At 37.7% G+C, this 22,727-nt stretch overlaps 2 protein-coding genes across 3 annotated transcripts in view; both read right to left on the minus strand.

Moving 5' to 3' along the window:
- Positions 1–3,279: 3,279 nt before the first annotated feature.
- LOC111592933 (retinol dehydrogenase 13) lies at positions 3,280–16,523 on the minus strand. Its single transcript, XM_023305391.2, has 5 exons — positions 16,320–16,523; positions 14,092–14,741; positions 13,901–13,964; positions 3,980–4,126; positions 3,280–3,679 (listed from the first exon to the last, which is right to left on the minus strand). The coding sequence occupies exons 1-5, from the start codon at positions 16,415–16,417 to the stop codon at positions 3,517–3,519; spliced, it is 1,122 nt and encodes a 373-aa protein (XP_023161159.2). The 5' UTR covers positions 16,418–16,523; the 3' UTR covers positions 3,280–3,516.
- Positions 16,524–19,099: 2,576 nt separating this feature from the next.
- The window catches only part of LOC111592932 (patj homolog), a 31,022-nt gene continuing 27,394 nt past the window's right edge, over positions 19,100–22,727 (minus strand). For both annotated transcript variants that reach the window (XR_002751006.2, XM_023305390.2), the window contains exon 2: positions 19,100–19,545. The gene's annotated coding sequence lies outside the window, so the exon portion shown is untranslated. The remainder of the gene's footprint in view (positions 19,546–22,727) is intronic.

Here is a 22,727-nt window from a genome sequence, read left to right on the forward strand (position 1 = left end):
ATTTGGATATAAATGTTGAAGTGTATTTAAATATAAGCAAATATTACCCGGCTTTGTGCGGTAGTAGCTTATTGTTAGCTTATGAATGGTGACTATAATGTTAGACGTATCAAATATATATGTATATTTTTGGCCACGTATTAGGCAATAGAAATTAGTTGGCAATTGGAAATTTATATATATATTTCAACGAAAATTTTTCTTACAATAAAAGTTTTATTCAAAAATTTGTTTGATTCTGAAGTTAGACTTAGATTAGATTTTGAGTTTTTAAGCATTGAAATTAATATTTGATTATGGAACCTTATACATGTTTGCACTCTTACTGTTCTATGCTACCAAGTGTCTTTGAAAAACTTAAAATTTATTAAAAATTTAATCTGAAATGGATTTAATTCTTAGCTCGAAAAGTTAACTGAGTATTTAATAACTGAGTGTTTAATAAGCTCCGAAATCAATTTTTTTATTTTGATACCTTCTTAGTTTCTTTCCATCGACAATTGGTTCAAACATTGCTTCTGCCCAAAGTCCTGTCCATTTGCGCAGCACCAGGCGTATACGTAATATGTTGTAATAATTCATAAGAGCTTCAGTGCTTAAGCAGCGCTCTTTGCTTGCTGTGAAAGAGCGAAAGTCGCACGTTTCAGCTTTTTTACAACTTGCTCCCGTAGTAAAGCTCGCAATACACAGCAAAATATTACGTATACGAAAGGTAAGCAATATTATTTTATCCATATTTTTCAATATATGCAAAAATAATTCAAAAGTTTTCTAAAAATATTTTTAAGTAAACAAAATTCTCTGCACTTAAACCTTTGTTCCGTTGATTCGCGTGAATTTGATTTTCTGTTTGTTTAGCTGCTTCTAATTGAGGCGCGTAAAAATGCACGCCAGAGCGGAAATGTGGGCGGAAATGTAAAGCTTTTTGCCAACTGTGGAAATTGCGACAACAACAATAACAACAACACCAGCAACATAATCGCTTTCGCTACGGAGCAGAGCTTTTCATTTTCAACAGCCATGCAATTACTGTGCAGAGGGAAAATGGAAAAAACGGCACACGAAGCAGCATCAAAAAAGGAACCGTCAAATTGTGCCAGCAACACATGGCGCAGCTCCTCACGTCGCCCGTTCCAGTCGCGATTGGGTGGGGTTTCTACTACTTCTTCTGCTTCTGCTATATTTTGTTGGCTCTTGCGAAAAGCTATTGGAGTTCTAGACAACAAAAGCATGGCACGTAATATAATAAAGAGATTTTCCATAGCATACAAAGCGGCTGCCATATCGGGCTCTAATCGAAATCGGTTTTAGCTGAGCAGAAAAAAATTTTATATATATTTTTGTATATATATATATATATATATATAAAGTATATAATTGCTCGTGTAGTTTAGCAGTCTGTTCGCTTTGTAAACAAACTTTGCTATCTATTTCTTTTATGTTTTTCTTTGTTTTACTTCTGCTAATCAACAGCAACAGTTTGTTGGCACGCGAACAGATAGCGAGTGTGACAGCGCGACAAAAAGAGAGAGAGAGAAGGGGAGACTGAGTGAAAAAGCTGACAGAGAGGCACTTTCCAATTAGCTTCGTATAGAATGTTTTTTATACATACATATGTGCCAAGGAATTCTCTTTTCACGTATTTTCACATAGTTGATGCTGGCTAATGAGTTATCCAAACAACGAGCTGATAGCAAGCGAACAGAAAGAGAAAGCAGAACTGTTATTTATTGCAACCTTTGTCGGCTGTACACATTCGAGAAGTTTTCATTAGCTTACCATTGGCTTAATGCGCTTAAGCTCTTTTATGGCTTATTATGAGCCTTATTTAAACAGCTCGAGTTGCGCCATGACAGCTGAAACCTTCACTTGCATTTAAAACAGTCAACTGAAAGGTTATATAAAGACAATAAATCCAGCAATAAATTATATAGTTTTATTTGCTGTGCTCTAGTTACAGCTCAAAACTTCTTCAGGTAAGCCAGCCGAAGGTGTTGCCCCTGAAAGTATGCAATCAATTTTTACTCACGATCCATGGCAGCAGCAATAATTGCCTCAATCTGACTGAGTCGTTGCATTGCACGTTTTAAGCTCCACAATTTAGACACGAAGAATGTGCTTCAAGTTTTCTGTCAAGATGCAAACTGTCCTTCTGCTTGAAGTAATCCGCTTAACTTCTATTCTTTATCGTTAATTGATGTTGACTGATGAACATCTTGCAGAGAGTTTGAAATGTTATCATTGCTTACGATTTCACTAACTTGTTGATGTTGATATTGATATAGTTAATTATTATTGATTTATAGAGTCTTTTGTGAGAGAATTGAATAGATTTCCTAGAGCACCATTAAATTAAGTTTAAATGCTTTAGAAGCAAAGCTCTTTACTCACATCTAGCTAAGTTCTTAGGACATTTTGTTGATACGATAATGATTATGTTAATGATAATAATAGTGGTAAACATAGTTATTTATATTTAAATTGACATTTATATTGATGATTATGATGTTGATTTTTTGAAATACTATTTTTGTTGTAGTTTTAAATGTTTTTTTTTAATCATGATTCGAGGCTTCGTCTGGAACTGCAAACCTCCTACTTTTTCTTTTCTAACTGTTACTCTTTGGACAGCATCTTTGCCTATGCTCATTTGCTTCATTATAGCCTCATTCATTCCTTTCTAGCCTTCTGATCACTTCTTGCAGTACAAGAAATCGCCTATTGAATTTTGGCAGTAAATAACGATTAGCAGAATGATAAAGAAAATGTTTATTTTAATGTAAATAATTATTTATAAATAAAATAATATATATATTAATATATAAAATAATATATAAATTGAATAATTTGCAATATGCAAATGCTTCATTACTCTCATATTATAACAGACTTTGATTGCTTATAGAACAAAATTATCCTTGTCTTTCTCCATCTCTTTCCTGGCCTGCAAAGAATCAGGAGATTACAATATGAAAACTTGAAAATTGACGTTTTGCTTATCTGTCCTAATGATTTAGTCATGTTAAATATTAATACCTAAGGTAGACATTTTCAGCAAATACTTTGAATAAATTCTAGAAAATAATATTCAAAAGGACAGCAAGCTTGAGGCAAGCATATGGTGAATTTCTAATTGAGCGCGTCTCATAAATCTCTGCCTGGGCCTGACCCTCAATTTATATATAGTTAAATATACATATATATATTATATATATATATATATATATATATTTATATATTTCTTTTAGTCATAAATTAAAAAGCAAAACAGAAGCTCAGCAATTTCGTTAGCACATTAAATTTACATATATTCTCTACGAGTGAATCGCAGAGGCAGTCGCAGCTGCAGACTCTTAAATTTGGGGCGGACTCTAAGTGGCCCGAACTGGTTTGGCTGCCTGGCAGACTGGCTGGTTGGCTGGATAATGCGGCAATTGTTAAGCCAAATGCAAATAGACGTTGGAAGTTGTAGACGTCGTCGTCGTCGTGTATGCCTGGCCGCGTGCAGCACATAAATCACTTGCCGGACTCCAGTTGAAGCTGCGTCGCCATGGTGCACGCCTCCTTGTCGACGGTTAGCTTGGTAACGCGCTGGAGCGTCTCTATGGTCTGCATGTACAATCTCTTGGCCAACTCCTTGTCCTGCCCGGCCTCTGAAGTTGGCGCAATTTCGCAGTCACTGCAAGTAGGCGAAGAAACGTTGCACAAAATGAACAAGTAGGAGTGGCAAAGTCGGCAGTGCCCGACTACCAGATACCCTAAGAAACTATTCTATTCAATATATTCAAGTTTGCAAACTGCTGTTTTCGCGTTCTCGCAGACAGATGAACATACTATTGTTCCTTCTCAAGGCTTCAAGGTGCTGTTGCAACAAACTAATATACCCGTTCCACACAATTCTAAAGCATCTCCGGATATAAAAAGTGTAGGAAAATGGCGCTAATGCGGCATCAGCCGGTTCCGTTGTTTGGCAACTCACTTGAAGTACTCGCCGGTCACTTGCTTCAGCTGGGGATCTGTGGCTAGGCGTATGGCGCACTGGGCTCCCTCGCTGGCGTTCTTCATGAATAGCCACATCCAGGGGTAGGTGATCACCTTAACGCAAATGGCCGACATTAGCGGTGAGCTGTGCGTGTTAGCCACATCAAAGAAAAACGACAAAAAGAAGAAGAAAAACAAAACAAAAGTTAAAAAAGGTAACAAGAGTTAGCTTAATTTCATTTCCATTGTAATTAAAATGCAAAACATGAAGCCAAACAGAGAGTAGTCGACTTAAAGATAATCTAGGAAATGGAAAGTTCATAGAAGTCAAGAGAATTACTTATACTTATACTTATACTTATACTTATACTTATACTTATACTTATACTTATACTTATACTTATACTTATACTTATACTTATACTTATACTTATACTTATACTTATACTTATACTTATACTCATACTTATACTTATACTTATACTTATACTTATACTTATACTTATACTTATACTTATACTTATACTTATACTTATACTTATACTTATACTTATACTTATACTTATACTTATACTTATACTTATACTTATACTTATACTTATACTTATACTTATACTTATACTTATACTTATACTTATACTTATACTTATACTTATACTTATACTTATACTTATACTTATACTTATACTTATACTTATACTTATACTTATACTTATACTTATACTTATACTTATACTTATACTTATACTTATACTTATACTTATACTTATACTTATACTTATACTTATACTTATACTTATACTTATACTTATACTTATACTTATACTTATACTTATACTTATACTTATACTTATACTTATACTTATACTTATACTTATACTTATACTTATACTTATACTTATACTTATACTTATACTTATACTTATACTTATACTTATACTTATACTTATACTTATACTTATACTTTGGTATACCTCGCTTTACTCTATATATTTTAAGCATATATTCCTTAGCTCAATTCTCTTTTTAATTCACTAATAATTAGTTATTAACTTGAAAGCTGATCCATGAATTGGAAATTTATGTATTTGTAAGATTTTTATATTTAAACAAAGTTTGTGAACAGCTGAATGTATTCACTGAACAGCTGTTGGGGAATAAAAAGTATAAAACTTTGTGCTTCCATAAATATTTAAATTGAATTACCGAAATCGAAAAAAAAACTAGAGAGCAAAGAAGGCTGGATATCGAGGAGCTAAAAAAAGATGAGAGTCATGAAATCTACGACAATGGGTTTCAGTTGCACAACTTTAACAACTGCCTTCTAATGGCATTTTTAATTGTGGCAGAAGACACAGAGAGGAGGAAGAAAAAATGAAATAAAAAACAATTTGGGGCATGCTACAATTTAACGTGCGTCATAGCCAACTCTCTTTCGCTCAACTTTTATATAGTATATATATTTATTTATATATGTGTATACGCCATGCAGATGCCTTTCAGACAGGATTACGGACGCGCGCTCAATTTGCTTAGCTGTCTTTGTTGTTTGTTTGTTGTTGTTTTTATTGTTTTTGCTGCCACTGCTGCTGCTGCTGCTTCCAATGGTCGCAGGTTCACCGACACTTGAACATAATAAAACGATAAATAAATAATTAATGCGTTTAACTTTTCCATTTACGCTTTTTCCGTGACTTGAGCATTAACTGCTTTTCATTTTCATTCATTTCACACAGACACCCACACACACACACACACACTGAGCTCATACAAAAGCGTGTCTGTCTATCTGGCTGCAGTGCTGTCCCTACCTCTTGCACCTCTTTATGCCTCCACTGCTATCGCTGTCTGCCCTGCTTCCCGCTGCCCTCTTCGCTCCTCCTTCGCCTCCTGCTGCTGCTGCTGTGTGTTGTGTGCCTTGCCCTATCATAGAGTGAAAATGGTTTCATTCAATGCAACGCTTTTTAAAGCTTGTTGCCCTTGCCACAACCAACAGTTCCTGCCCCCTGTCCCTCCTCTCTCTTGTTGCCCTTTTAATTCTTTGGATGGATTTGTGAATCGCATTAGGCGAGCTGTGCGGGCTGAACCGCTAAGCCGGACAAAGTTCACGTGCAATGAGCCACCCTACCGTGCAGCTGATTGCATGTGAATGCTTAGCCCCTACATAAAAATACACACACACACACATAAGTGCATTTAAATGCCTTGCCAATGACTGCAGGGTATCTGCACATTTGCTTAATGAACGAGTTCACGCAGAACTTTTGGAAATCACGATTTCCACTTTGCCATGGATAATGCGTCGGAATTACGGGTTGTTGCTAGCTGTTTTTTTAGAGAGAGACATACTCAGTACTCGTATACATTAATTAAACAGAAAGTTAAACGTGTTACTTTTTATACTCGCCCAAGAAGTTAATGGAGTATATTGATTTTTTGCCACAGACTTAGAATTTAAATAATTAAGTCGAGTCAAGCAGCTGCATGAGAGATATGCTGAAGTGGGGGCGGGGCAGTTGGAGCTACACTATATTTTGATATCTATCTATATCTTGTGTTAAAGTCAGAGTTGATCTATCAAAGCCACAATCATTCATGCTGTGATATATGCATTAAAATAATTTCTTTGCTCCATTTTGAGTGCAGATTGAGATTTGTAAGTTGAGTAACTGTTAACATACACTAAAAATAAACCTATATTAGGGCGTGGCAAATGGAAAAACGTTGCACGTGCTTGGCCCGCGCGGGAGTATTGAACAGTCGAGTGCAAGAATCTCACTTGCTTATGAATATGTTCGTGTGTGTGCTTTAGCTTTTCGCTTGCTAATTAGTAAAGCTGTCATTAAAAGTAACGGTATTGCGTTATAATGTCATTTTTTAAAAACAAATATGGGAAAATAAAAAGAATAATTGGTAGGAACATATAATAAATGCTATATTATACAGACAAAAATCATATATAGATCAGATACATGAGCTTAAAAGATTTGAGCTTAAAGAAGTTAGTTTACTCTAGAACTTATCCCTAACAAATACAGTGGCTATAATCTTGATCATTTTACTTAAATCTTTCTTACTTTATAAAAAGAAATAAATGTTCATCCATTGGCAATAAGAAAACTTTTTATAGTCTAGCTCAGTTTATTTCGTATCACAATTATTTACAGCTGTAAAATTTTATGCATTTTCGTTTCATTTCAAAGCCACATAAAAGTGAATTGAAAACCAGCTGAACCGAAATTGATTTTCTGAATTATTTTCAGGACTAGATAAGACGTAGAGCGCAGTTGCACTTTAATAAATTATCACGAAAATGTGCCAGATTGAGTGACTGACAGAGTGAGTGAGTGACTGACGGACAGGCAGGCTACATCAAGCGCCTTGACCGCACATTGAGCAGCAGGCGAAGGTAAAACTGGAGGCGGGGCAGAATGCAATACGTGGCTGACAGCTGTTTCAACAGACACAAGCCTGACAATCATAAAAGCAACGAAAGTCACAGAGTAATATACCATGTAAGATGCTGTTCTTGTCTGTATGTGCTCTGTCTGTGTGTGTGTGTGCTCTGTGTGTGTGTACAAGTAAAACAAAAGTTCAATTTGACGCTACAAAGTCTGTAAATAGAAAATCTTCATGAAGAGCCAAAACATGTACACGAAATGTACAAACGACAAGGAACAGGAACTGGAACTGGAACAACAGCTGAGATGGAACTCAGTGATTTGTTGCGAACATACACTGAGACTGGGATGTAACTGAAAGTGGAACTGAAACTGGAACTAGAGCTAGAGAACTAGAGAATTAGAATTGGTTTAAATGAACTGGGACTGAACTTACAACTGAATACTTGAGTGGGAACTGCAGGTGGAACCAGCATGAGAACTGCCAGAGATGCAAGAGCTGAACTAAAACTGAAGCTGGAATTGGAACTAGTATTAAGAATAATACTGCAAATATAACTGAAATTAGAACTAAATATATTATAAAATATATATATATATATATAATATATAAATAAATAATATTATATATATATATATTATTATATATATATATATATATATATATATATATATATATATATGTATATATAACTAAAACAACTAAAAATGAAACTGAAGCTGGAATTAGAACTGGAACTAAAGGTGGAACTGGATTGAATTGTGATTGTAACTTGAAATGACATTGAGACTGAGAATAGAATTAGAGCTGAAATTAAAAATAAAACTGGAATTGGAAGCGAAACTAAAACAGCTGAAACTGGAACTGGAACTGATATTAGAGCTGGAATTGAAGCTGTAACTAAATCTAGATCTGGAATTTGAATTGCATCTATTAAAGGAACTTGAATTAAAATTGGAAATGACACTGAAACTGGAACTAGAACTAGAACTGAACTGGAACTGAAACTAACAGTTGAACAATTAGAACCAGCTACAAATTTAAAAAAGAAAATTAACTTGAGCAGCTCAAACATATGCACAGAGCAACGCTAAAAACGAGAGCTGCAACGGGAACTGGAACTAAAATTGGGCTGAAGTGAAGCGTGTGGGCAGCAGTTGCATGCAGCGCAATGCACAGGAAGTATATGCCTGCCAGGTGCTTGTATCTAGCAGCATACACACACAGATACTCTCACACACACACACACACGCACACTTGGAAGAGTCATATGTAGGTGAACTGTAGGCCAGCTCCATGCACGTCCACTTCATGTTACTTCCGCTGTTCATTTGCTGTTTTATTGCCGCAGCCCCAGGGCTGTGAAGGTGGCCAGTTGTTGTTGTTGCTGTTGTTGATGGCGTCAGGATCACGTGCCACGTGCCTATTGCCACAACTGACAGAGCCCCGCCACTGCCAGCGCCCTCAGTCCACAGCTGTCAAGGAGCTGCGTTTTATGTCTAAATGATTTGTACGCTTGGCCCGGCATTTGATTTCTTTCATTGTTTGACAATCTTTTGTTTCACTGTGCAGTCAGCTTGCAGCAGCACGAGGCATTTGCAAATTGTAATGACGCATGTTAACAATGTTTCGCCCTGGCCATGTGGCAGCTGCCATTGGCAAGCGAATAAGATACATACATATGTGCGATGTGAGCACAACAGTTTTGTGTCTATGATGGATTATGCTTTTGTGGCTTCTGACAGCTGTTACCTGTGTGTGAGTGTGTGTGTGTGGCATATCACAAATGCCTGCCTGCCACTTGCCACAGCATTGCCAACTATACATACATATGTATTTCACTCAACTATATATTTCCAATTATTTTTATTGAATTGTGTAATTTGTGAAGCATGCTCACAAACAGGTGTGTGTGTGTGGGTGTGTGTGTGTGTGTGTGTGTATTTTATTTGCGTAACATTCCAGATTGTTATCGTCCTCTAGCTGCAAAGTTGTTAACTATTTAAGGCTTTGCACACATCTGTTACGCTCATTTATTTTGTTTATTTCGGTGCAAAGTTGTTAAGCCAAGTTAAGTCAAATGTTGGCCCAGATGAATGAAGGCAAACAGACTGTTCGCATTTCCACAGTAAACTAAAATTTATATACTTTTGGTAGAAGTTCAGAAATTGGAATGAAGTTTAAATAATTTAAGCCTCGAAAATTAATATTTCTTTACTTAAGATTAAAGTTTCAAAAGAATTTTAATTTTAATAGACAAAGATAAAGCTAGAGATATATAGAGATAGAGATAGAGATAGAGATAGAGATATAGATATAGATAGAGATAGAGATAGAGATAGAGATAGAGATAGAGATAGAGATAGAGATAGATAGAGATAGAGATAGAGATAGAGATAGAGATAGAGATAGAGATAGAGATAGAGATAGAGATAGAGATAGAGATAGAGATAGAGATAGAGATAGAGATAGAGATAGAGATAGAGATAGAGATAGAGATAGAGATAGAGATAGAGATAGAGATAGAGATAGAGATAGAGATAGAGATAGAGATAGAGATAGAGATAGAGATAGAGATAGAGATAGAGATAGAGATAGAGATAGAGATAGAGATAGAGATAGAGATAGAGATAGAGATAGAGATAGAGATAGAGATAGAGATAGAGATAGAGATAGAGATAGAGATAGAGATAGAGATAGAGATAGAGATAGAGATAGAGATAGAGATAGAGATAGAGATAGAGATAGAGATAGAGATAGAGATAGAGATAGAGATAGAGATAGAGATAGAGATAGAGATAGAGATAGAGATAGAGATAGAGATAGAGATAGAGATAGAGATAGAGATAGAGATAGAGATAGAGATAGAGATAGAGATAGAGATAGAGATAGAGATAGAGATAGAGATAGAGATAGAGATAGAGATAGAGATAGAGATAGAGATAGAGATAGAATAGAGATAGAGATAGAGATAGAGATAGAGATAGAGATAGAGATAGAGACAACTACATTTGCCTCTATATGTCGACTCAGTGTCAACAGACTTTTGGCAATGACTGTGCAATGTGCCTTGGTCATTGTGGGTGGATTTGCTGGTTGAAAAATGATTTCTCTTCCGTATCAAAATGTTTGGCAATGACTAATTTATAACTGCCAGAAAGTTGCAGATTTGCGATTGCAAGACCAGCTGAAGTATCAATAAATCTTGCATTAATATTGTTGCCATCAATGAAAGATGTTTGCGGGGAGTGGGAGGGGGCGGGGGTGGAGTAGGACAGACAAGAATAGGGGCGTAGCGAAGTGTCGACTATGCTTGTCGCTTGAACTTGGTTTTTGCTGACACAGCGTTGCCGTTGGCAAAAAGAAACAATTGCCGCAACAACAGGACCAGCAACAAGAACAACGACACCAGCAGACACAGCAGCAGCGGTAGCAATAGCAACAACAATAGCAACAGAAACAGAAGCAAAAGATACGGCAACAGCCACAAGAATAGCAGCAACACAGCAGCGGAATCACCTGCAGCAGCAGCATGAAAAGCAGCAGCAATAACAGGAAAATTAACAACAGCAACAACAGCAACATCAATGGCATGACTAGGCACAGCAGCAGGAGGCAGCAGCAACAATAAGAGCAATGGAGGCAGCAGCAACCATAAACATCAGGAACAAACACAACAACAGCAGCAGAAGCAGCAGCAGCAGCAGCAGCAACATCAATAGCAACAACAGCAAGCAGAAATGACAGCAGCAACATCTCTAGCAGCACCGACAACAACAGCAGCAGCAGCAATATCGATAGCAACTGCAGCTGCAGCAGCAGCAGCAACAATAGCAACAGCAGCAGCAACAGCAATACAAAGGAGCTACAGCAGCAGCAACATGAATAGCAACAGCAGCAACAGTCAACAACAACAGCGCAGAGTAGCAACAACAACAACTACAATACACTTAGCAACAACTACAGCAGCAGCAGCAGCAATATATATGACAGCAACAGCATCTGCAACTACAACAACAACAACAACTGTCAGCTGTGCGCGAGTGGGCAATAACTCAAAATCCGCACAGTCTAGGCCAAGTTTGGGACCCGCAGTTATCTTTGTTGGCCCTAAGAAATCGTAGGCAATTGTCAAGTGCTCGGCCAGCTTGGCTCAGCTTGGCCCGGGCAGCGTAACATGTCGCGCCGCGTGCTTGGCATTCTAATTATCGCGTTTCGCTCTTGTTGCATAAGCAATTGCAAATGTGTGTGTGAATGTTCGAGTGTGTGGCAAGTGCCACTCGATGCTGGATTATCTACGCAGCTGCTGCTGTGCGGTGGGCAGAGATGGAGGGTTCTATGTGGGGTCTATGCTGTTGCTGCTGTTGCTGTTGCAGCTTGTCGTCATTTTGTGCTGTTCGTAATTTGCAACTGTTTGTCGTGTTTGCACGTCCTTTTCTGTGTATTGTGCAAATTTCCTTTTTTCATATTCCTCCCCTATATAGACACGTATATACCCGCACACAAACTTGATGTTCTATACAGCATTTTGCTGGGGGGCTGACAACCAATTTGCATGGGCTGCCTTTAAGCCTATGTCATCGAGCTCCTTTTGCCGCAGCTCTGTTAATTCTGCTGCTGCTGCTGTTGCTCTGTTTAATGCAGTTGCTGTCCTTGACAGCTATCCTAATGGATTTTTGTTTAGACAACGCTCAGAAACCCTTTGCAGCGCTGCTAAAAATAATCTTGCTCCGGATAATGGCAGCAAGCCACTGGTTTCGCTTTCGTATCTTGCGCTTGAGAGCAAAAGTAGCTAAATTTTAAATGATGCAGTCGATTCATATTTTCTTGTGAAGCAACCAAAAATGAATCCCCAGGCAAAGCTGTCGGTTAATGCGCCCTTGCTGACTCCACAAAAGATACAGCTTCTAGCTTTTCGCAGGAACAGGATGCGTCTAGCTTTGGGGCATCAACAGTTACGGTTTTTTTTTCTAACGCCAACTTAAGCTACGCGGAAAGGGAAACGATATGAACGCAGCGGTTGTCCCTTGAGCGACTTCAGCGATACAGAACTGCTTCACTTAACAGGAAGCTAGTTAAAGACTCAGTCAATGTTGCAGGCTGTCTATAGATGGCAGCAATTAGTGGTTACAAATCCAGTCAATCTTTCTCTATTGTCAGGCAGAACTACTTTCGATGCCAGCTCTGCTCAGCCTAGTGTAGGTTATGCCATCCTATGCTGATACAACCTATAAAGCTATCTCAAACTCCGCACAGCTTCGAATCTGAATACCTGTGTAATCTGGTCAATTAATCATTAAGGTTAGCTAGCTACTACAGCTTCTAACAGAGCTACAAGTTATTGGAACTCAGCATCCAGAGACAATAGGAATGCAGGATATTATGTTAGCTATGCCTAAAGGGATGTAATTTATATAAATTTTTGATCAGGAGCAACAGACAAAAGCATCTTTAATTATGCGCCTGCCTGTGCGTGCGTCCGTCCGTTCGTCATTCTAGCCGCATTCCCAACCGTGGAACCTATATTTTCTAGGATAAGCCTCTCAGAATGGTGCGTGAAATAGTACTCATCGTTGCTTCTATATATACACATCTATCGATATATTTTTCCATTTACATGAAATCGATAAAAATCGATATGAAATTTAAGTTACTTGAGCATGAGATAAAAGAGCGCATGTCCTAAAATATTATTAATTAATTAAAAAAATAATAATTAAGCGCATGTCCTAAATATTATTAATTAATTAAAAACATAATAATTAATTTTTAAATTAATTAATAATATTTTAGGACATGCGCTCTTTTATCTCATGCTCAAGTAACTTAAATTTCATATCGATTTTTATCGATTTCATGTCAAATGTAGTTAAGCTGATGGTTCATATTAACATGACCTTCCTTTCAGATCTTAACAGTTCTGTTAAGACAATTCCTGTACAATCTGCCTAACATTTTATAGCTATAATTTTATCTACAGCCCCTTTAGCTGATGAACTATCAAGCCTAGCCCTAATTAACCCCAAGATTTCAGTTGCGAGTGCTGCAAAGTTGCTTTTGTTGAAGCACTTTAACTGCGTTAGGATTTTTTTGAGGCACTGTAATTTATGTTTGAAGTAAATCAAGCACGTAAGAGCAGCCTTCCAATCAAGTCAGGGTCATTTGGTTGAGCAGCACTCAAGGCTGTCCATTTGAAATCTTTAATTACATTTGAGTTTGAGCCTGGGCCTTTGATGCGATGCCAACTGGCGGGTCACGTTCGGCACTTGGCCCACTTTTGACCCCACGCCCACGCCCAAGCCCACGCCGAGTCACGTTTAGCCAAATGAAAAGTGGAAAAAGTTTTTGCACGGCCGCGAAATGAGCTTAAAAATTGAGTTGCAGTTGCAGTTGCAGCTGCAGCTGCAGTTTGTGCTGAGTGCAACTTGTGGGTTTTTTGGTTTTGATTTCAATTTACGTTTTTAGTTGCTGGGCAGGTCTGGCCCGGCCTGGCCTGGCCTGGTTTGGTTACACTTACTTGCGCAGATGCCGTGTGCCTCTCACTAGTCCGGGCGTGCAGCAGTTGACCGTAATGGGGGTATCTGCGGGGAAATCAGCGCGTTATTAAAAATGAAAAACTCGACGGCCCGCTCGAGTTAAGCATTTCAGTAATTTAGCGAGCTTGGCTAGGAAAAAAAATAATTGAATTCTCTGATGGTCAGCGCTTACCTTTCAGCTCTCGGGCCAGCCAGCGCGTGGCCAAAATAACGGCCAGCTTGGAGTGGGCGAAGGCGTCGCGTGCATGGAACTTCACCGACCAGGTGCCCACATTTAGCGGATCGTCGAAATCGATTTTGGCCGCCTGATGGGCGTGCGCCGACACAAAAATAATCCGGCCCTGCTCCGAGCGACGCAGATGCGGCAGCAGCAGCTGCGTCAGCAAAAACGGACCCAAATAGTTCACCTGGCTGTGCGGCTCGAAGCCGTCCGGCGTGGTCGCGCGTGTGTCACCAAACACCATGCCCGCATTGTTCACCAGCACATCGATGCGTTCGAACTCGGACATCAGCTGGCCGGCAAACTGATGCACACTGCGCAGCGAGCACAGGTCGAGAAGACGCGCTTCCACAAAGTAGCGTTCGGCGGGGCTGACGCTGTCCGTGCTGGAGGTGGGCGTGCGGCAGCCGAGCTCCCGTTTAATAATTGATGCGGCACGTTCGCCCTCCGCCAGATTGCGGCTGGCAAGGATAATGCGGCCGCCACGTGCCGCCAGCGCTTTGGCTATCTCAAAGCCAATGCCGCTGCTGCCACCGGTAACTACAACAATTTGCTCCTTGATTTGATTATCGTTGGGGCAACGCTGGCCGCTCATTATGGTGCTGCAATGCGGGTTACGTATAGTTGAATACACTACAGATAACTGTACATGTGCGTGTAAGTATGCGTGTGTGTAGGTGGCAAACTTAACCGTAATGCTGTGTAACCAACATGTGGTCCAAAGCCGGCTCGCTGGAGCATATCGCCCTGTCTCTCACGCTCTGTGCGTCCCTATGGCTTATTGATGGGGCGTAAATAATATCGTACTTCCTATTAGCATATGCAAATGCACATTTGTTAAATTAAAAATTATGTAAAATGCTCAACAAGTTAAGCGGCAACAATTGCAGAGCTTAAACTACTATTGAACGCTAGATTAAACAGCAATGAATATTATTAACATATATTAAAATAAGTATTATTTGTGCGTCAAGATTTAAGCTTCTTTTTTTTATTAATATATTTGTAGTATTATTAGCTATATGCAAAATAACCTAAACATGAACGGCTGTTAATAACAGCAAGAGCTTATGTTAAGTTGGAAAGCCTATGCACTGTTAAAGAACTGAGTATTTCTGAATCGTGGCTTAAGGTACTCACTTAAAAGTGTTATGTTATTTTCTGTGCATTATGCTAAGCTCAATCGTGGCTTTAAGTACTCACTTAACAGAGTTATGTTATTTTGTGTACATTATGCTAAGCTGCTGCTAATAAATAATTAGGGAACTGTCCAACACTATTTTAAAGCGAATTTAAAACAAGCTTCGAAACGCGTGATAAACGAATTAAATTTGTGAAATTGAGTATATTTGTGCACTTTGTGTTCTATAATTACTTAGATGTCTCATCTCTGGTATCACAATTATAAGATACATATAACTATTAAGCTGTCGTTTCTTACGGCTGTCAAATCAAGAGATATCGCATTGGCTTAGTTTAAGTTTTTAAATTGTCTCTGCTTGGGTGGCATTATGACCTTCCACTTCATTGGCTGACAGTTATTTGGCACTTTAGGTAAGTTTTACCTGCTCGACGGTATTTGCAACGTTTCAGAATTCATTTGCCAGCGCATTTACTTTTAGCCAACTTGCGCAAATCCACTTTACAAATATTTGCAGCAGCAGCTTTTGGCACTTGCCGCAGTTGTCAGTTGCCAGTTCGTACATATTGCGATTGCAGCACCACATTGCTCACTGACACGCCCCCTTAGTCCGTGCCGGCATTCTCAGCCAAACACCTGCAACCGGAGGGGCAGGCCACAAAAACCGCGTGCACTCCTCAAAAGCGCAACGCGCAAAAATAATCTTTAGATATTACACATTATCCCGCTGCTTCACGGAGTTGGCTAAAGGCAAGCAGCAGAGGATGTGGGCGCGGCAATACTGAGAAGGAGGCTGAGCGGGCTTAGCTGCGACTTGCGACCCTCTTTGTGAAATCCACTTAAAAAGTTTCGAGTGCAGCGAGTTCTTTTTATTACTTTACTCTCTTCGCCGCGACAGTTATGTATATGCACGTGTCCGGCAACGCGTCGCGATGCGGCGAAAACTTTTTGCCGTGGGTCATGTCTTATCGTTAGTGTTGGATATTGTGTTGTGTATGTGTGTGTGTGTGTGTGCTGCCTCAATAACCGCCTCACTTACCGCACTGTTATCACAACGCCAACCAGTACAGCAGCAATTGTGGGCCACCAGGTGGAGAAGGGATCAGCCTGTTCAAATATGGTCAGCAGGCGTTCCATGTTGTTGTATGTGTAAGTCTGTGTGGGCGTGTAGGTGTCTGTGCAATTTCAAGACTGTCTCTGCACGCTTATTATTGATGAACAAATGGGTATCTGCACTGCAACGGCTGTGAACTGCGACTGAACTGTAATCGTAATAATAAATATAAATTCTGATTGCGTGCACCCACAGCGGGAAGCGCTCAGAGTGCTCAGCTTGCGGCTGCTGGCGCGCTCGTATTCTCCTTTATGCTCGTTCTCCCGCTTCCTGTCCCCCTCGCTCTTACGCATTGCCATGGCGGCACGAGATGCCGTTGACAATTGAATTTAAATGGCTGCCCCGTTTCGGCATATTTTCAATTTACATAAATGCTTGTTGCGCGGCATTTAAATGAGCGCTAGACAGAGAGGCCCGATGCTGGCGTGCGAGTGCAAGTGGTTGCGACTTACGCTGGGGTGCCAGTGTTGCTAAGCACCTGTCGCTGCTCTTAGCTTAGGTGTAAAATTACCCCAGTTCTGGTGTTGAGAAGAAAAACACGCGTTCGCCATTTACACGCGTTTTTCCATATTTCATTTGGGTTTTAACTTCGCTTTACTTTTTTTTTGTCTTTTTTTCATTTGCGGTTTTACGCATATTACGTTTGCATATTTTTTTTTTTCCGTCTGCCAACTAAATTAATTTATTTAATTCATTTGCGGGCGAGCGCCGCGCATCTCTTCACTACGCTGGCCACCAATTTTAATTACATTTAACAGCTGTTTTGGCTTCTACGATTTCGGATGCTTTGCTTGGGTGGTGCTCTGTGCTGCTAAGCTGGGTGATGATGGGAATGGAGGTTAGCTTAGTTCCTTTATAGTAAAATGTAGCTGAACTTTTAAGATACTACTTACTTTTACTTACTTTATAAGTTATATGTCTTGTCTTACTATAGCTCGGGTACTCTCAATTGCAATATCTAACTTGCGTCGCTTGCTTAACATTTCAGTACCAAGTGAGGCATGGCGTATGGCGCAGCTAACTTAATTCACATTTATGTCATGAATTTCTTATTTTAACATTAGTTCTCACAACACGGTTTTCCCATATGCGACCCTTTGTTACTTCAAATTGAATTAAATCCATAGAAGCACACGTATGTTCATTTAGATATATATATTTATTCATATATATGTATGTTTTTACTTACTGACCCCTATAATGACGGAGCATTCAATCAGCTACTGTTGCAGTCTTTCGCATTTCATTTCCGGCTATTCAATTGGGCGTATGTTGTATGGGAGCAATGAGTCCCAGGCGCATACGAACCAGTTCCAGCTCCCGCATATTGATGCTTGCAGTGCAAAATGAAATTGAAAATAATTCGTTTGTATTTTATTTTTTTTATTCGTTTATTTAACGGCTTTTTCTTTCGTTTTACATTACTCGTATAGCTGATGGCGCCTATTGCTTATGCGCTGTGTTTCGTTTAGTTCTGCTTTCTCTTTAGCTTAGTCATTCGCTTTAGTTAGTTTGCTTTTGCTCAGACAGTTCGTAAATATTTAATGATAATTGCTAAATTGTTGTTTTTTCTTTTCTTTTCTTTGAATATGCTGCATTAATGTGCATGTCTGTGAGTGTGTGTGAATGTGTCTGTGTGTGAGTGTGTGTGTAAGACTTGCTTGGAACTTGTTTACATATGCGTTGCTTAGTGTTTCTTATTGTTAATGTGCTGCCTGTGTATAATGTTGTTTAAATTTTAGTTTAGTTGATATACGAGAAGTTCTTAAGTGATTTAATCTCTATTTCAAATGCTGAGTGTTCTCGCCTCCTTCTATTATTTACAATCAGTTTGAAGCTTAACATAATAAGCTAAAAGTTAACTAACAGAAAAACGTTAACTGCCGAATTTACATAAGAACCTAATGCTTATAGAGCTACCTTGGGCGTATTAAAGTAAATATTCTAGTTTGCTTTTCAAGATGTTTATGTAGTCCGCCCTTCCTTTGTTTTTTTTTTTTTTTTTGTTAATATTTTCTCTATCATCTTCAAGTGTTTTTTTCAGCAAATTAAAATATTGCATTAAAGATCCTTTAATAGGTTTTAGTTTAAAGTTTTTTAAAATTAATATCACTAACAAGCCTTCTGTTAATTTTTATCTTCTTTCCCTTTCATATTTCATTCTTAAACGTTTTTGTTATATTTGGAGGAGCTAAAGCTTAGGCATTTCGAAATCTTGACTTCAGATTGAGCTCTATGAGTTCTAGACTCATATATATCTTAAGTATCTCAGAGTTGCGCCCGAACTTTAAATGTTTCAGTTGGCTTCAATTTAGTTGTATTTGAAGTATGATCTTTAGAGTTGCTAAATTTAAAGTTAAACTTTTGTTTGGTCGTCCATTGTATATATATATAGATTTTTATATTATTTACCATAAGCATATAATTTTTACTAATATTCATTGGATACATCCAATTTGATTTTTTTTTTTGTGATTGCCTACTTAATTACTACGGGCTTTCCCTCGAAGGCAATGAATCCTAGACCCTTAAACTAAACTACACTCAACTAGGTATCAAATTAAGAAACTTTAATAAAAAAACAATTTCTTAACTATTTACAATTGGTACAAATCGGAGCCTACACTTGAAAATTGTTCTGCAATCTATTTATTTTCTTTTATTTTATTTAGTATTATTTTTTATGATATTTAAATTTTGTTTGACTAGATTTTGTGGGTGTTTTGTGTCCTTCGACAACTGACAAAAATTTGTTATTATAAATTGATGGACTATTACAATTTGTGATAAATATTTTATTCTCAATTTTGTTGCTGTTGTTGTTGAAATCTGAAAATTTCGCATGCATAACTATCTAGTTATTTATTTATACGTTTGCTGCAGATCAATAACACGTCAGCGCCGTCAAACCAATTAGTTACAGCTACGGTATGTGGGTCTCTCTTTGTGTGTATGTGTGTGTGTTACTAGATACTATTCATATGTACTCGAACAATATATGCCATGGGTCATCTATGTACAAATTGTCGCATGCTCAGTTCCGCTGATTTATACTGCAGCTCGTTTAGTTTTTCGGGTTTGTTTCTCTTTTTTTGGTTTTGGTTTTGGCTGCTTCACATTCAACTGGCCAATATGAGGGTCAAAATATAATCTGCAAATATATATAGAGATATGTATTAATACATGTATATAGATATAGATATAGATACAGATATATGAAAATTCGATTAGCGGCTTTCCAATTTTGTGGGCACTTATAAATCATTCAAGAGCACGAACGAATGGCTGTCAAACATTGCGCTGCAGATTGTTTGGTTGGAATTCATTTTTGCTTCCCTCTTTTGATAAATAAATATTTTTTGTAAATATTAAAACATTCATGGAAAAAGTTCGTAAATTGCATAGATTGCATAAATGCTTTATTTATGTATGCAATTAGTGGTTGTTCTTGCTTATTGAATTAAATGTCAAATAAAAACCTCAATGTAAACAAGCACGAACTATGTAGAACTGTAGTTGGGTGTAACTGACTGTAGAATACTTGTTAAATGCTCAAAAATATAGATCAATTTTGATAGACAAAATGATTTAATTTATGATTATTTTATATAATTATATGCTATATATTCATCAAAAATTTGGAGGCTAAGAACTATAAGCTTTTTAAATTGAAATTTGGTCACCCTAGCCTTAAAACTGACAGAGTCTTAGTTTATTGTGATTTGCTATTCATTTATTCAACTCATTTTTATGTACACATTAAATTTCATTCAATAAGCATATAGAGTTTAGGGACTTCGCATTGATATTTTTGCATATATGGTCACTCTAAAAGCTTTTGCTGAATAATGTCAGATACTCAAATGTGTTCAAAAAATTTGGCTTTCATTTTGTTGTTGTAGTAATTCTAACAAAACTAATATACCCTTTTCACTTGGCGAACGAGTATCGGCAACAATTTAAATGCATATAAATGCATTCAAAAAAAAACATTGAAATGCTTTAACTAAATAACACAAATATTTCTGATTTCATAAGCTTTATATATATACATTAATATATCGTAAACCGCGTTAAGCCCGTCCTTAAGTCCTTTCCTAATATTAATTTTGACTACTCTGTTAATTGGGCTGCTTTAGCTGGTAATTAGCTCAAATAAGATCGTAAGTTAAATGAATGCCTCTTGATATTTGACTATTAACTTTATGCTGCTGCCTCTCTGACTATAGCCTCCCTGTCCCCACCCTGCCCCTCCGCCCATTCTATTGTCATTATGCCCTTTCATTGTTAGGCATAATGTTCTATACAGTTATTTGTTATTACCTTAACGAGTGGCCATTTATTCACAATGTGCATGTATGTATACATAGCCCCATCGTTGTTGGCAATAACCATCAAAAAATCAATCGATTTTAATATACTACATGCTTCGACGTACATAAACTCAGATGCTTTGCTCTCTGCTCGGACAAATTGCTGTGCAGAGTTCATCATTTTGTTTGCTATCATCAGGGTATGCATAGCACATTGACCTATAGCGGCCATGCAGCCATTGTGTATTTAATGTATCTCTTCAATATGTAAAATTAAAAAAAAAAGGGTAAATCAATTGGCAGCTCTACATAAATATATATTGCATATATATTGTCTGTTAAAATAGTGAAATATAAATGAAAAACTTAAAAGAGAAAAGAAAACTATAAAAAGCTACTGTACGATTCAAATGGATATGAGCTGTAATTCAATATTCTTATTGACAAAGTTCAGTATTTTTTAGTGTAACGTTTTCATTTCAGGCTTTAATCGGTATTTTTGAGTGAGTTGAAAAATGTATCTCGAACCAAAAATGGAACTAACTCGTGATATTCTATATATTATATATTCAACATGGTTTTCGATATGAATATGATATTCGATACGATTTTCAATACAATATTCAATACGATATAAAATACGATATTCAATACGACATTCAATTCGACACTGAACACGATATTTGACACTGTATTCAATAATATATTCTATGATATTCGATATGATATTCAATACGAAATAAGATACGATATTAGATACGATATTCTTTATGAAATTCCAGACAATATTAGACACGATATTCAATACGATATTCGTCTATATGTTGCAAATGTAAACTAAACATTTTTAAAGCTTTTAGCTTCAATTAAACTTTGGGCAAAACAAGTTTCGTAATAAATCAATACTCAAATATTTATTTAAAGTGAAATTTAAAGTCTTCAAACCGAGAGACTAAAGATATAAACCGTTTAAACTCGACTCTAACTTAACTTTCAGCATTTTAATCTGTTTTTTTTTTTTTTTTTTGTAAATATTAAAAACTAGCTTAACAAAACGAATCCCAAGCCAAAGCCTTGTTTCATTGAGCAATGTGCAGCTCTTTTTTATAGCGAAAATGTAATTTTGAAAAACAAATAAAATACAAAATGTCGAGTTAAGCAAAATATGCACAAAGTTGTTGTTGTAGTTGCGGCGCAAAGTTTTGTAAATAAAACTTGATTTGAATTAAATGAAATTACAGTTAAATATTTGAGGTTCGTAGCATTGTGAGCTACTGGCTCTAGAATATATACTCCACAGTTGCCGATGCTGGGGGAATGAATCTGTGCGAGTTAATGTTAAATACTGACAGCCAACAAATGCGAACAACATCGCCTGGTATACACAATTTAAGCTAGGGTATGTGGCCATCTGTGTGTGTGTGTGTGTGATGTCCATTTTGGCACGTGCTCACTCTGCATTGTTGCTGTTGTTGTTGCACAGTTGTTTTACTTGTTTGGCGATTGTAGCAGCCATGATTAACGCGACCGAGTTGGACAAGAGAAGGGCTGGGGTAAGGAGAGGAGGGAAGGAGACAGAGAGCGAGAGAGATTGGGTTAGGCTTGGGTTGGCTTAGGGTGGGTTGGGTTCGCCACGGCTGTTTGCCAAATCTCTCGGCGCTGTCTCTCCAAATTTTAACTATGAATGTGCCCAACTGGTGGCAACAACAATAACAACGCCTGCGCTGCTGTTGCTGCTGCTGCTGCTGTGGCTGTGGCTGATGTTGTCTATGTGCCTGTGTATACATGTGTGTGTGTGTGTGTGTGTCTGTTTGTTTACCGAAACCTTCTTAGTTTGGCTTAGTAGCCCCTCGCTGCCATTGTTTGTGTATTTGCATTTGTCCCTCAACTTTTGCGGGCCCCTCGTCGAGCGAGTGTGAAAATTTATGTATGTATGCATGTGCTCGCAGCTCCACTGTGTGTGGGTGTGTGTGTGTGTGCCTTTTGCCTGCCTTGGTTTATGCCCTGCTTTTGTCGTAGC

The sequence above is a fragment of the Drosophila hydei genome, unplaced genomic scaffold, assembly GCF_003285905.1.
Source record: "Drosophila hydei strain 15085-1641.00,03,60 unplaced genomic scaffold, DhydRS2 tig00008119-arrow-pilon, whole genome shotgun sequence".
Classification (NCBI taxonomy): Eukaryota; Metazoa; Arthropoda; class Insecta; order Diptera; family Drosophilidae; genus Drosophila; species Drosophila hydei.

Coding starts and splice junctions, on each gene's coding strand:
- LOC111592933 (XM_023305391.2), bottom strand. CDS start 16,417: ATGGAACGCCTGCTGACCATATTTGAACAGGCTGATCCCTTCTCCACC. Junction 13,965..14,091: donor GCTGGCCCGAGAGCTGAAAG/GTAAGCGCTGAC, acceptor ATTTCCCCGCAG/ATACCCCCATTACGGTCAAC. Junction 4,127..13,900: donor GGCACACGGCATCTGCGCAA/GTAAGTGTAACC, acceptor TAACACGCACAG/CTCACCGCTAATGTCGGCCA.